At 45.7% G+C, this 14,120-nt stretch overlaps 1 protein-coding gene across 2 annotated transcripts in view; it reads left to right on the forward strand.

The window, feature by feature from the left end:
- Positions 1–920: 920 nt before the first annotated feature.
- The window catches only part of ttyh2 (tweety family member 2), a 33,347-nt gene continuing 20,147 nt past the window's right edge, over positions 921–14,120 (forward strand). The window contains exons 1-2 of one of the 2 annotated variants that reach the window (XM_068306008.1): positions 921–1,368; positions 8,778–8,953. In XM_068306008.1, the coding sequence (XP_068162109.1) occupies positions 1,240–1,368; positions 8,778–8,953 (305 nt within the window). In that variant the 5' untranslated portion in view covers positions 921–1,239. The remainder of the gene's footprint in view (positions 1,369–8,777; positions 8,954–14,120) is intronic. The other variant, XM_068306009.1, reaches the window with a different exon arrangement.

Below are 14,120 nucleotides of genomic sequence, written 5' to 3' on the forward strand. Positions count from 1 at the left end.
ATTAGTTGTAGACCGAGTCGGATGAAAGCGTTGGGTACAGACTTAAGTGCGTCTGCTGTGATGTTTTCTAACCAGCTTCTCTCTCTCCTCTCCTCAGGTCTGGCTGTGAAGGAGCTCAAGTAAATCCACCATGTACAGATAATTGTAATAAAAACTAAAAAAAGATGTCTGTGGTTGTGTGTTGTCATTTATTCCAACAAAGTTGGTGCAAACTGAATTAAATGGGTGTCCCTGTTGTAACACAGCAGATGTGTGCAGCTTTATTTCAACATGAGGTCACGGTATGTTTCCTCTAAAGCTGGAGGTGTGAAATACACCTCACCTGTCCAGGTGACGGAAACTAGAGAACAAGGAACACAAAGTGTCAAACATCTTTTAATGAAAACCAGGACTGGTCTGACCTGGTTAGTACGACTGGATTGACAAATGGATTTATAAACCTTTATAACCCGACTTCTTCAGGGGTGTAATAGCTCCACGCCGCCGCTAGGTGGCGGTGCAGACCAGAGTTCCTCTGGAGCGACTTCAGCTCGAGTCGCTTTTAATTTGTGCGTAAATCTAAATTTCAATTATTCAAGAATTTTCGAGTTTTTTTAAAAATGTTTTTTGATTATTTTAATTTCGAGCCCCCACCTGCCCCCCCCCAACACAGTTCCACGTTCACCTGTGTAATAGTCCTAAATAAAAGGGCATGATCAAACATCTACGGGTCTTATAGGGGGGGTTCATGCCCCACTAAGTTTCGTATAACCCCCCCCACACACACACACACACACACACACCAGAGCCTCGGTCAGCTCCACCCGCTCCTTGAACCGTGAAGCTGCGCTCCTCCGACTCTTCTGTGTGTGTGGGGGGGGGGGGTGCGTCTGCGCGCGTCTCCGTCCCTCCTCCTTGTGTCCTCCTGTGCGCGCTCCCGCCGCTGACTGTTGTGCGCCCGGAGCAGCTGACGCTCGGACGATCCGTGGGTTCCACCCGGCCGGACGTGGAGACATGGACGCCCTGTGACCGTTCCTGCTTTCCTGGTTTTGGGGGGGGGGGGCTGAAAAAGTCGCCATCGGATCGTGACTGCGGGACTCCACGGACGTGGATCAGAGCGTTTCCCCCACAGACGATGCGTTCATCACGGGCTTTTGTTTGACATGAGACGGGATTAAAAACATCTCGGGGGGAGGACCACAGAGCAGAAAGGGGGGGTACTTGAGGCGCCTGCCTAACTTTTTCTTTCCCGGGGCAGGGATGTCTTCTTCTCGCGTGGATTACATCGCGCCCTGGTGGACCTACTGGCTGCACAATTTCCCCCACATCAACCTGAGGTTTCAGCCCATTGACAACAGCTTCCAGCCCGAGGAGGAGAACTACCAGCAGGTCAGTGCTGGGGGGTCGGGGGGGGGGGGGGGGTTGTATTTATCAGTGGAATGGGGAGAAGTTCTCCGTGGCGCACACCTGTGTGGATGTGATGCGTCTCATCCAAACTGGGGGTTTAAAGTGGGTTCCATCCCAGTCCCCCGGGGTGCGCCGGGTCGGGTCGGTCCTGGGGGGTAGGGGGTGGGGTGGGGGGGGTCGACCCGCTCCTGGATGTCTTGTTCCGTGAATGTTTCATGATTTCACTCTTTAATATTTCAACGCGACAGTTTAGCCCGTGGAATAAATGTCACTTCACCTCAGTGCTGCAGAGCTTTCTGGTTTGGTTTGGGGGGTTTTGCCCTCCCGGGGGGGGGGGTTCAGGTTAGGTTTGGAAGGGGGGGGGGATTGGATGCAACTGAGAAATAAAAGCAACTCAAGTGATGTAAATAATGCTTCCTGAAAAGAAAAAAAAGATGGGGGGGGGTCTTCATTATTGAAGTGGAGTAAGGGTCACAGAATGGGGGGGTGGTGGCGGGGGGGGGCTCTGCAGGAGAGAAGCACTAAATGTCAGAGGTTCAACATCCTCGTCTTCATCATCATCAGCACAAACATTAAGCTCTGCTGGGCTCTGGTTGTGATTCTCATCCTCATAGAAAAGGCCTTTTTTTACTTTGGGGGGGGGGGGGGGTTCAGTCCTCCCCCATGAGTCCATCAGCACTTGAGATAATGAGCAGCCAAAGCTGGAAAGTTGAATTATTGGAGGTTCTGACTCATGACAGTGCATCTCTGTGGTGCCCCACCCTTTTCCAAAGGGTTACTGAAGGACCCCCCACACACACACACCTTGCCCCCCCCCCACTTCAGCAGGAGTGAGGGTGGAGGATCTCATCTGCTGCACAGATCTTACTCCTATATGTTCTACAACGGCAAACGCTTGGACGAATCAGCGGTGAAGAAGCCTTTCCGCTGTCCCAGATCTTCATCACTGAAGCCGTTGTTGTGGGGGGGGGGGGTTAAGTCGTGGAGCCGTGCCTCAGACTCCAGCCACGTGCCTTTGGGAGGGAGGAATCATAATTAGTTGTAGTGGTGGGGGGGCAGTCCTCCGGAATTCCTCAGTGGGCTCCGGGCCAGAAAAGTGATGGAATGCAGAAGCTGTGGTGTTCTTGTCTTCTGTGTGTGTGTGTGTGTGTGTGTGTGTGTGTGTGTGTGTGTGTGTGTGTGTGTGTGTGTGTGTGTGTGTGTGTGTGTGTGTGTGTGTGTGTAGACAGACATCACGTGTAAGTCAGCAGGTCCTGACTTCCCCTCTCGTTTCCTGTCCCTCGTCCGGTGACGGCGTTCCGACTGTCCGAACGTTCTTGTTGTTGTTGTTGTTGTTGTTGTTGTCATAACAACAATGATAATCATAAAGTCAGTGACAGTAGATGAGTTTATCTACATCAGTGCATGTAAGTGTTAATTCTAATATGAGGGTCTATCATCCTTGTTTAGGAGTCTAGCCTCTGGATCACGTGTGTGAAACTCAAGGCCCGGGGGCCACATGTGGCCCTCCACATCATTTTATGCGGCACGCGAGAGCATAAAAAGTCCAATGACAATGAAGGCCTGTGCCCTAGCTGAGGAAAAGAATTAAATGCACGATAAGTTCTGTTTGTCATTCTGTAAAAAACAGAAAAACGTAAAAACAAACAAAAATAATGGTAAAAAAATAATAAAAAAAATTTAAAAGACGCCAACCTGAAAAATGAGCCTGTAAAGAAAACAAAAGTGCCTCCAGGATGATAAAACATCTGATGTGGGCTTTGGATTAATCCCTCCTATAAAGTCAGTTTGTTCAGTTTGGGGTCAAATATTTTCTAGTTTTATTTGTTCGTTTGTTTTTCGAGCAGCGTGAGATGATTAGCGCCGCCTCAGACTGATGGAAGCCGTGAAAATCTTTAACGTACAAATGCTAAAAGTCTACACTTCAGCTTCCCAGTGTTTGTTATCTGTGCTCGGCGCAGTGATTGCTGCCCGTCGGAGCATGAAAACAGACTCGCATGTGTTGCTGTGCTGGAGCATGAGTTTGTGCTGCGTTAAGAAACAGGAAGTGGAGCTCTGGCGTGCAGATCTGTGGAGTCTGACCTCGACCGATGGCGTGGTCGTGTGTGTGTGTGTGTGTGTGTGCACTGAAAGCTTTTATCCCACTATCAGTGCATCCGAATAACAAGCCTCGGACATTGTCTTCAACCGCATCACAAACACACTCTAAACACACTCTAAACACACTCTAAACACACTCTAAACACACTCTAAACACACTCTAAACACACTCTTCCTGCACCAGAGATTCCCTGGGAGCAGCATTCCGGAAACGTTCCCCTCCTTCCTCACCACCGCCTTTCCAAGTCCGACGCTCACAGCTGTTCAGTTTCTAATCAGATTTTCTTTTATTCTCTCTTTGGCAGCCATCCCATAATACCACTTCACTTATAATTGCTCAGGCTGTATTAGCTTTAAATAGCGTGATGGGAGACGGTTGTACCAGGCATACCCAGGGAAACAGTTTCATTATCGGCTCTCCTGCCGCTCTGATTGCATTGGAGATGAATCAACTCCCTCAGAAAATCAATCTGTTACTGACCCCACACACACACACACACACACACACACACACACACACACACACACACACACACACACACACACACACACACACACACACACACACACACACTTGCTTGTAGCTTACTGTTAATGCAGTTATTTGTCTCTGCTTCATCCATTATCTCTTTGTTTTCTCACCAAACCGTGTATTTACTCCTTGGAGTCATGCATACACACATATACCCCCCCCCCCCACTATCCAGAAGGTCATTAACCCCAATCTGTCTCTGTGGGGCTTGAAGCCTGTGATTAGCATCATCTGATTGGCTGGATGTGTCCCTCCCCCATCCTGATGTCATGACATTCAGCCGTGGAGTTCCTCATGACGGGGTTTTAGTTAGTTTAGTTTTAGTCCAAGAGTCCAGACTCACCTGATCTGGGACACACACACACACACACACACACACACACACACACACACATACACACACACACACACACACACACACACACACACACACACACACACACACACACACACAGAACACACACACACTCCCCTCCAGCGGAAACAACAATAAAAGTCTTCTTTCCATTGGAACGGAACGGGGGGAAGGGGTGGGCTTCCTTTTGTTTCAATGGTAGCATCAGAACCCTGACCTCTGACCCCAACCCCCCCCCCCCATCTCCTTTTAGGGAAGGCCTCCAGGTTCACACAGCGTAATGGATTTAGAGCATCCTCCAGCCTCCTCCTCCTCTCATCCATAACCTATTGGTCGCTTTACTGGGACTTAATGGTGTCCCAGCTGCGAACGGGGACGGGCCCAGTCGAGTGCACTCTGTCGGAAACAGCCCTCGCCCCCCCCTCCTCCTCCTTATCCTCCCCCCTCCCCGAGGGCGTTCGGAGTCAGAGCAGGATGAGCAGCGACGTGGAGGAAGACTGTCGCTCTTCTTCCAAGCGTTCATTCCACCTTTCCTGGGTTTAAACAACACAACAAATGTCTTATAATAAATCTTATTATAAAGTTGTTGTTGTTGTTTTTTAAATTAAAAAATTTGATAAAATTTGATAAATCTAAAGCCTTTTTTTTAATTATTTTAAAAATGTGATCAATCTTACAATAAAGTTCCCCCTTTATTGTAAGATTGATCAAATCTTTTGAATCTTTTTTAAAAAAGAAACAAAAAATTGATAAATCTTATAACAAGATAGATTATAGATTATAATAAGATTATAATAAGATGCCCCCTTCAGAAAATAATAAGCTTCTGAAGGGGGAACTCCGACTTTCCACAACAAGGAGGTCTAATCATGTTAAGACATTTATAATGAAATAATCGTGTTTGAGGAAATGACTCCACAAAAGATCTCTGGGTTTGATCTTTATCCTCATGCATGATTTTAATCTTATTTATCTCTTATTTTTGTTACTATTTGCCACTGAAGACAAACTTTATTGGAGGAAGTTTTTATTATACTTGGAACATCTGATCAGTTATCAGGATCGAATCAGCCCGGAAAAGGTCAAAGAATTAAAAAAGATATTACATCACCGGGAAAATGAAGTCTTCATGTGCAGAAAAGGATGAATTTACAATTCCATGTAGTCAAGGAATCACCTCACCCTAACCCATCTTTAAAGGAATGTCATATACACACACACACACACACACACACACACAGCTGTCAGCCGCCTGCTAACAGAAGACGCTTCACGTCGCTTAGCGTGCGTTTAGAGGCCCTCTGAGTGGGCGGAGCTTCTCGTCTCCGGGTCAGACGTAACAGATGGACGCTTTTCATACCTATGTTTTAATTATAGGCCCTGCATGCGCTTTAAAAATTGATTTTTTTTTTTTTTAAAGGGTTCTCGGCAGGAGACGCAGACCGTAACCCACTTAGACGGCTCTCTGAACATACGGTGTATTTTTACATTTATTTATAACTCCTATTATTACATACATGTTTACATAGAGCTCTACATTCCTGGGTAAAGAACTTATTGGAACCTGACTGATAATCTATTGCCTCTGTGTTGGATCCAATCCCAACGCAATTTGGTTGATCAATAACATCGTCGGTTAATTACCAGACTTTTGATTTTTTTTTAATTACGTTTCGCATTTTACAGACAAAAATGAATAATCTCCTCAAGTGAAAAGAGAAAAAAAAAACTGCATTTATTAAAATGCTAATTATCTGCAGCCCTAACAGGATTACATTGGATATAGTTCATGAGCAGGGGAGTGGGGGAGGTAGGGGTGGGAGTGGGGGAGGTAGGGATGGGGGTGGGGGTGGGGGGGCTCAATCACTGCTCTGAAAAGATATTTGACGTGTGTTGACTTTTCTCGGTTCACTTGTGTGTCGTCGGTCGGATGGCTTTGGGGCCTGAGCGCTGGTGTGTGTTCACAAAAATGAGATTCTGGTCCGCTCACTATTTTTGGGGAAATGGAAGCATTATGCAGAGTCGGCGCCTCGGGGGCCAAGAGAACGACGAGGACAGAAAGTGGGCCGCGTGTGTGTGTGTGTGTGTGTGTGTGTGTGTGTGTGTGTGTGTGTGTGTGTGTGTGTGTGTGCTGCATGTGCAAACACACACTTTGTCACCCGTACCCTGCTGTTCCCTCCATCAAACGCTCACCCTCTCCTTTCTTTTTTTATTCTCATCTCCCCCCCCCGCCCCCCTTCCTGCTCAGCTCCATCTTCCTTTATTTTTTTATGTGAGCCTCTAGCCTCACCCTCACCCCCACAACTACCCCCCCCACCCCCACAGAGAGAGAAAAAGGAGCCTTGGAATAATTCCCCAGCCTTGATTTTTCTCCCCAAACACAGTGAAATGCGCAAATGTAGGATAAATCAAACTTTTGATGGTCCTTCATCCACCCCCCCCATCTCACACACACACACACACACACACACACACACTGCCCCCCCCTTCATTCCCTCCTTCCTCTTCATTGTGCGGTTTAAGCAGGCCTCTCACATGCAGCGAGCCCCAAATGAGCTGTGGTAATTCGTCCTTTCACTCCCCCCCCCCCAGACCAACTAACCGGCACATCGTCGGGTGGGGGGGGGGTTCTTTGTGGTCCAGTGTCCGTCCCCCCCCCGTAGTTTCCGCCTGCGTCCCTCAGCTCCGTCTCATTTACCACGTTCACCTAACCATGTACATCCAACTTATGGCGACCATCACGGCGTGACCCCCCCCCCCCCCACTACCACCACATGTCTTCCCCCTCCTTTTTGTCTCACCTTGAAGCCCCGCCTCCATCCATCTGTCCAGACACGCCCATTAGGGCCACCGCATTTACAATCACCTCCTTTAAGAGAAGGCCATCAAGGTGAGGGGGGGGGGGGGTCAGAGGTTGCAGATTGAGTGGGGGGGGGGTAAGGAGGATGCACATTGAGTCGGTGGAAGGGGGCGGGGGGGGGTCAGTGGATGTCCATTTGAAGGGCATGTAGCCGTGAAATGGGACAAGATGCTCCCCAAACGCGTGACGCCAGGGGGAGGAGCCACAGCAGGAAGTTTTAATTTGAAGGAAATGGAGCAAATTAACAAAATAAAGTGTGAAACCAGTGAACCGGATATATTTTGTGTGTGTCTGGTCTGATTGTGGTTCGTCACGGGTTGTTTTGTTTTTTTGTGTGTGTGTGGAGGTTTTTCAATTGGAACTGGCGATGGTGGACGTAATCCTGCGACACACACGCTTCCATTTTTATTTTATTTTTTTTATTTTAATCCCCCACACTTGACTTGTGGGGGCTCAAACATCATAGCACAAGAACAGATGGCTCAGCACCAAAAAGATTTCAGACCTACTAAAAAGGACGAGCGAACATGGGTAGGGGTGTGTGTGTGGGGGGGGGGGGGGGGTTTGCTGGAATAAACCCATCTGCTCACAGATGGATGCAGAATCCATTGGAGGCTGTTAAGACAGTGCCGTTGCTATTTTTGTCGCGGCAACCACATTTCTTGCAGAAGGTGGGATGTGGGGGGGGGGGGGGGGTCGATGCAGAGATGTATGAGGAGGCATCTGCTCTCCAGCTGGAGGAGAAGGTACAGCTGGCCTTGTTAGCTGGTGGAGACGCGGAGTGTGTTTGTGTGTGTTACCGTACGGATCGCCCAGAATTATTTCCATCGTGACGCTCAACAAGAGACGTTGAACAGATGATCGGTGTTAATTGATCGGATTTTAGTCACATGCTTGCAACCTATGATGTCATCATTTTGTCTTCTTTGCTATCATGTGACCCTCTACCGAACATGTGTCAAACTCAAGACCCGGGGACCAAGTGTGGCCCTCCACATCATTTTATGTGGCCCCGCGAGAGCATGAAAGGTCAATGTCTAAAAATAAATAGGTCAAGAGTGTGCTTTGAGCAAAAACTACATTTCCCACAATGCAGTAATTCGGCCCGTTTTAACATTGGGGGAAAAAAATGTTTTGGAGAAAGTTAATTCCTTGACTTGTGTTTGATGTTATTTTTCTTTTCTTTTTTTTCGATAGTTTGATCCTTGATTGATGGAGTTCTGTGGGTTCAATAACCTAACAAATTAAAAGCATTTATATTTCTGTGGAACTGCAATGTTTCTAACCTGAATAAGTAATAAATTATTTATTTGGTTATTTATAGTTATTTAACATTAAGGATTAGTTAAATTTATTTTACATTATATTGAGTTACCTTTAGTTACATTTATTAGTTACATCTGGCCCTTTGAGGACAGCCGTGATGCTGATGTGGCCCTCGGTGAGAATGAGTTTGACACCCCTGATCTGCTGCTTCTCAAACCAGTTGATCCCTACTTGGGGCCCTTTTTACATGGTGTGCCCCCCCCTTTTTTTCTCTACAGTCGCTCATCTTCCTGGGCTGCGTGGCGGCCGCCGGCCTCGGCCTCAACCTGCTCTGCCTCGCCGTCTACCTGAGCTGTTTGTGCTGCTGCCGCAAAGACGAGGAGGAGGAGGAGAGCAAGAGGCCCAACTCCTGCTGCGTCACCTGGTCGGCCGTCGCCGCCGGCCTCATCACCTGGTGAGAGAGGCGGGAATTAAACCCGTTAAAGCTAACTGCTGATTAAAGTGCACACACACACACACACACACACACACACACACATACACTGTCGATGTCCGCCACAGTCTTTGTTTTCCAATTGTCTTTATTGGTTGTTAGTTATTCCTGATGGAGACTTTAACTGTTCCATGTTTACACGGGAAACGCGTCCAATCATCTTCTGCTCATCTTTTATTCCCCAGTCTGACCCACTTGGATTACTTCAGCACCCCCCCACACACACACTCACACCTCCCTTCAGAATACCCTAACTCTTTATATACTTGTGTGTCGGCTCGACAAAAGTAAAGGTCATTTCCTTCCCTTCTCTTTCTGTCTAGTCGGTGTTTCCTGAAGCCGGGGACACACCAGAGTTTACCCACAATTCCCAGTTCAGTTAACACACCCGAGTATTGCAGAGTTTTTTATTCCTGTATTGTTTTTATTGTCCTCGTACCACCGTATTGATTATTAATTTATAGTTTGCATGAACAGATTTTTGAAGCGGTGACTGGTGTTGTGTTGTTTGAACCTCCGGCAGCTAGGTGGCACCGTTGTGACCTCCCTTGAGTTCCACGAATGCTAACCTATAGAATCAAACAGTAATATTCTAACATATAGGGATTAGACATATCAACTTGGATTGATTAACATGAATGTTAATTATTAATTATCAGGAATATATCTCCGGTCTGAAAAATCAAACAGCTCAGATTCTTTCACTGTACTTTAAAACGACTCGCCTGAAGCGACATCAAGAGAAGCCGGTAAGCCGGTCTTCTTAGGCCAAACTTCCTGTTCCAATAAGAACAGATTCCTAAATGCAGAGTGGAACCATCAGGAGACGGAGCACTAACAGAGTCTTATAAAGAAAATACAAAACCTGGAGAGGCAAAGATATCGATCATCAGAACCGAACCCGTCGAGAAGAGGCATTACGATGACACACACACGCACACACACACACACACACACACACACACACACACACACACACACACACACACACACACACACACACACACACACACACACACCAGCTAATTGAATTTGTTGCCAGACCAGTAGATTCTTCTGCCAGCCATGTGACAGTCATTTTTGGAATGAGTGGGCGTTATTGAATTAAGGCCCAAAAATGATCTGACATTTCAGAAGAGGTTCATTGTTAACCGGAAGATGGTCCAGAATCTGAAAAATGTTCTGATTTAGTTTAGTTGGTTAGTTAGTTAGTTTTTTTCCAGGGGGGGGTGGGATGCTGGACCCCCACCCCCCAACACACTGATGCTGCATTGCTGGACATGCCGGTAACAACATGTTGGATCTGGACCATCTGTCTGATTATTTCTATCGCTCTTTTTCTTTGGCGTCTGTTTGTTCCGCTGCCCACCAGCGAATGAACGCAGTTTAATAAAGTGTAAATGGGAATATCAGTAATACACCCACACTAAGACGGTGGCTGTGAAGCGTAATAGAAAAAGCTTTTCACAGAGAATAAAAGCCTCTAAAAATACTCCTCTTCATGCCTTCAGTTTCAATCTGAACGCTGGGGTGTGAACAGCATGAAGATGACCTTCTGTACATTTGAATCACAAGAGGAGGGGAAAAAAAACACATTTCTGGACCCGGTTTCTCTCTGGTAAAGGTAGCACTCGGCCTCCGTTCACACCGAGTCGGTTTTTTATTTTAAGTGTTCGATTCTGGAAAACGACCAGCATTTTCACGTGCATTCAAGCCCCGTTGAATATTGAATTTACAGATCGGACGTCCTCCAAAACCCTCGTGCTTTTAAAACGTCCCTGAAACCAGTAATGTGTTAATAAAGGAAGGAAGTGAGAAGAATTACCAATCCAAAGATAAACCGGGCTTCCGCCTAACTTTAAATGCAGTCAAACAGACATGAAAACACGTTTCTCAAAAGTTTCAGACTATCTCCTTGACCGCTTTTCTTTTTGACTGTTGTCATTGGTCGATTTAAAACCGCTGCATTTTTTAAAAAAAACAAAAAACCTTCAAAACGCAGACTGCTGTGTTTCAGCGTGAGACTGCTTTCACATTCTTTTAAGCATTTCCATTTTTCATATGAGGGGGGGAATGAAAAAAAAAAATGTTGAAGGTATGAGACAGGAAATGGAAAGAGGTGGACTTGCAAGGAAGAATGTATTTGCACTTGACTTGAGGTGGTTCTGTCTGGAAATCAATGCAGGAATAATGTGATAACAATTCAAGGGAATCGCACCTGGTGAATAAATCATGGCGGTCATGAAGCGTTTGAGGTGAAACCACCACCCCCCCTTCACCCCCCCCAGGAGAGACAAAAACATCGGAATCGGACGACCTCTGCCTGCAGGATCGTTACCCTCTAAAAAGAAACCTGCAGAACTCCGTTTGGTGGTTTCAACTTAAGAACGCCGTAGTGTTCCCATGAGATTTTAGTCTCCAGCGCAATTAAATATCTTTCATGGGTCGACCCGGTGAGTCGTAAGACTCGACGCTACGAGATAAATGAAGTGGGAGGAAACGTCCTGAGGGAAATAAACTTTCCTTCATGTGACTCCCAAATTCGATTACGTCCATCTTGAGGATATGCCAGGGCGATATGTCATTGGATTAGATCCCTCACCGCTTCTCACCCCGGCTTCACTTTCTCCCGCTCGTCTCTCTGCCCCGTCGCCTCGTTTCTCCTTCCTGTCGTCTCTGATTGAACTTGACAGCATCTGAAGCTGAGTTGACCCGATCCGTCCATCTGAACATCAGCAAATCAAACATTTATGGGATGGATGCCGAAAAAAATTTGCCCTGATTCCTATCGGTGTCTGCCGTCCTAATGATTCAAATTCAGTTACCGATCTTATTAACTTGTTGGACGCACTTTCGATGCGGAAGATTTCATTTTATCGCGAAGTTCAGATTTCAAGCCTGTTTCCTCAGACTTTTAAAGGTCAAGATGAGGTCAAGCACATTTGATTTATAGAACTCCAAATCACAGCAAAAGTTATTTACATGTACTTTAACCCTTTGTTGTAGAGAGCCATTAGTGCACCTGGCTTTTAACAGGCAGAAACCTGAAGCAGGTCCAGGATTGAAGGATCTGAAGGTGGAAGCAGCGTCTTACCGGTTCTTTCTCTCCTCCTTTAATGATGTGATAATGCGTCAAGTTTATTTATGTTGTTTGTTTTATTGTAGTGATCTCTGCGTGCTGCGAATTTAAAAATGAGAATGAAGGAAGGGAATAAAAAGAGAGCAATCTGATGGTCCTCCGTTGGATCCCATACAGAAATGAATTCACGAGAGTAGACGTGATAAAAACCGTCGCTTTCTGGTGGCTCGGTTTATTACAGCATCAAAGCTTTGGCTATTTTGGGCGTTTTCTAGATTTAAAAAAAAAGGTCATGTGTGTGTATATTTATATAAATTTAAACACACACAAGTCCACGTGGAGGGAAACATCTCAAAAATCGAGTCCGCTCATTGTGGTTGGGAACATTTTTCTGCTCCAGGCTTAAAGATTGGCTTCTTTTTGAAATTCCTCTCCATGTCTCCGGTCCAGTTTGTCATTTATCAACATGACAGTTTGGACGTTTACTTCGGAACATGCCAGCTCAAATCTCAGATATTCTTTCTCACCGAATGAGATATTTCAAGCACGATTACTGAGGGAAGTGAAGAATCGAGAAAAACAGAGCGATAGAAGCAACTCTCTCTCTGTTCTTTCTGCTTCCGTATATTCATTAGATTCTACCCTTTAAATATTTGCATGGTTCAAATAAATCCACAACTCCCCCGGCTTTTTTTCATTCATTGTGTTTTCTGCAGCTGTTGCATGAAAGGATCTTGTTAGACGGACTAAATGAGAACAATTATCATGGGATGCTGTCTTTTGTTGGCAGCATTTTTTTTTTTTTTTAGGAGGAAATGGAAAAAAAAACATCCAACAAATAAAACATATCAGTGTTTGCGTCATCATCAGGGGGTTGTAATTAAAATTGTGTGAATGGATGAAAACGTTCTGCTGCTTCCTGTTTTGTTCTTTACTCTAGTCTCATATGATGATGATGATGATGATTTATAGCTGATGCTGTTATGTCACTTCCTGTCTCTCACTTTTCCTGTGTGTTTCATCTCGTCCTTCATTCCGCCATGAGGGTTTCGGGGCGGTCCTTGGCGGACTCATTAGCAAAGAAGCTCCTGTTTGCTGCAGGAATTCTGCTTTTGGGTTATCTGGAGCATCAGGGAGGCTTCACCAAGGTCACGGATGGCGTTCTAGGTCTCGGTGAGGCCGACCCCCGCTCATTAACCTGACCTGACCCTGATCCAGAGCAGCTTCTGTGATTCCACGCTGGTAGACTTAGTCCCAGAAAGTCGACAGTCGGGTAGTTTTTGTTAGCTTGAATAAAAAGTAGTAGTCTTAATCTAGTACGTAAATATATATACTAGTATATATATACTAGTAGCTCATGAAAACCAAAAGAAAAGAAATCAAAACCTTCACAATAAAGTTTAAGTGAAGTTTTAAGTTTAGATAATAGTCGCTGTTTAAAGGATGCAATGATAAAACTAATAGATCAACCTGCCTTAAAGTAAATAAAAGCATCAATGGCTTCATGTAAACTAAAAGTATTGGATAAATTATTCTTTATTATGGATTAACTCTTTAAGTTAAAATTATAATGTCGAATAGATGAAAAACACCTAAATTAATGGATAAAATATGTAAAAGATTTGCATTAAAAACAAGCGTGGATCTAAAGCGATGGGTGAACTGTTGGGGTTGTTTGGTCAGGTAATCTATTACTCATGTAACAGGTGAAGAATGAAGCTGAAACAAGCGTATCATGGGTGTTGGGGAGTTTGATGGTGGAATTGAGCTGGTTTCACAGCTGATGTCACATGGGCGTGCAGCAGTGGCGGCGTTTTCGTGATGAGTCGACGGTGAAATCCTTGGGAGGCTGAATATTGCCGGAGCCGTTTCAGATGATGTGCAAACATTCCTGAAGTGTGTTGTATAATTTCTGGTTCACAGTGTTGTTTATGCAAATGAATGCAGAACTTCAAACGCTTTCTCGCCGCCTCTTTCCTCCATTCCTGTGGTGTGTGTGCATGTGTGTGTGTGTGTGTGTGTGTGTGTGTGCATGTGTGTGTGTGGGTG

Source organism: Antennarius striatus, chromosome 21 (genome assembly GCF_040054535.1).
Source record: "Antennarius striatus isolate MH-2024 chromosome 21, ASM4005453v1, whole genome shotgun sequence".
In the NCBI taxonomy this organism is placed as follows: domain Eukaryota; kingdom Metazoa; phylum Chordata; class Actinopteri; order Lophiiformes; family Antennariidae; genus Antennarius; species Antennarius striatus.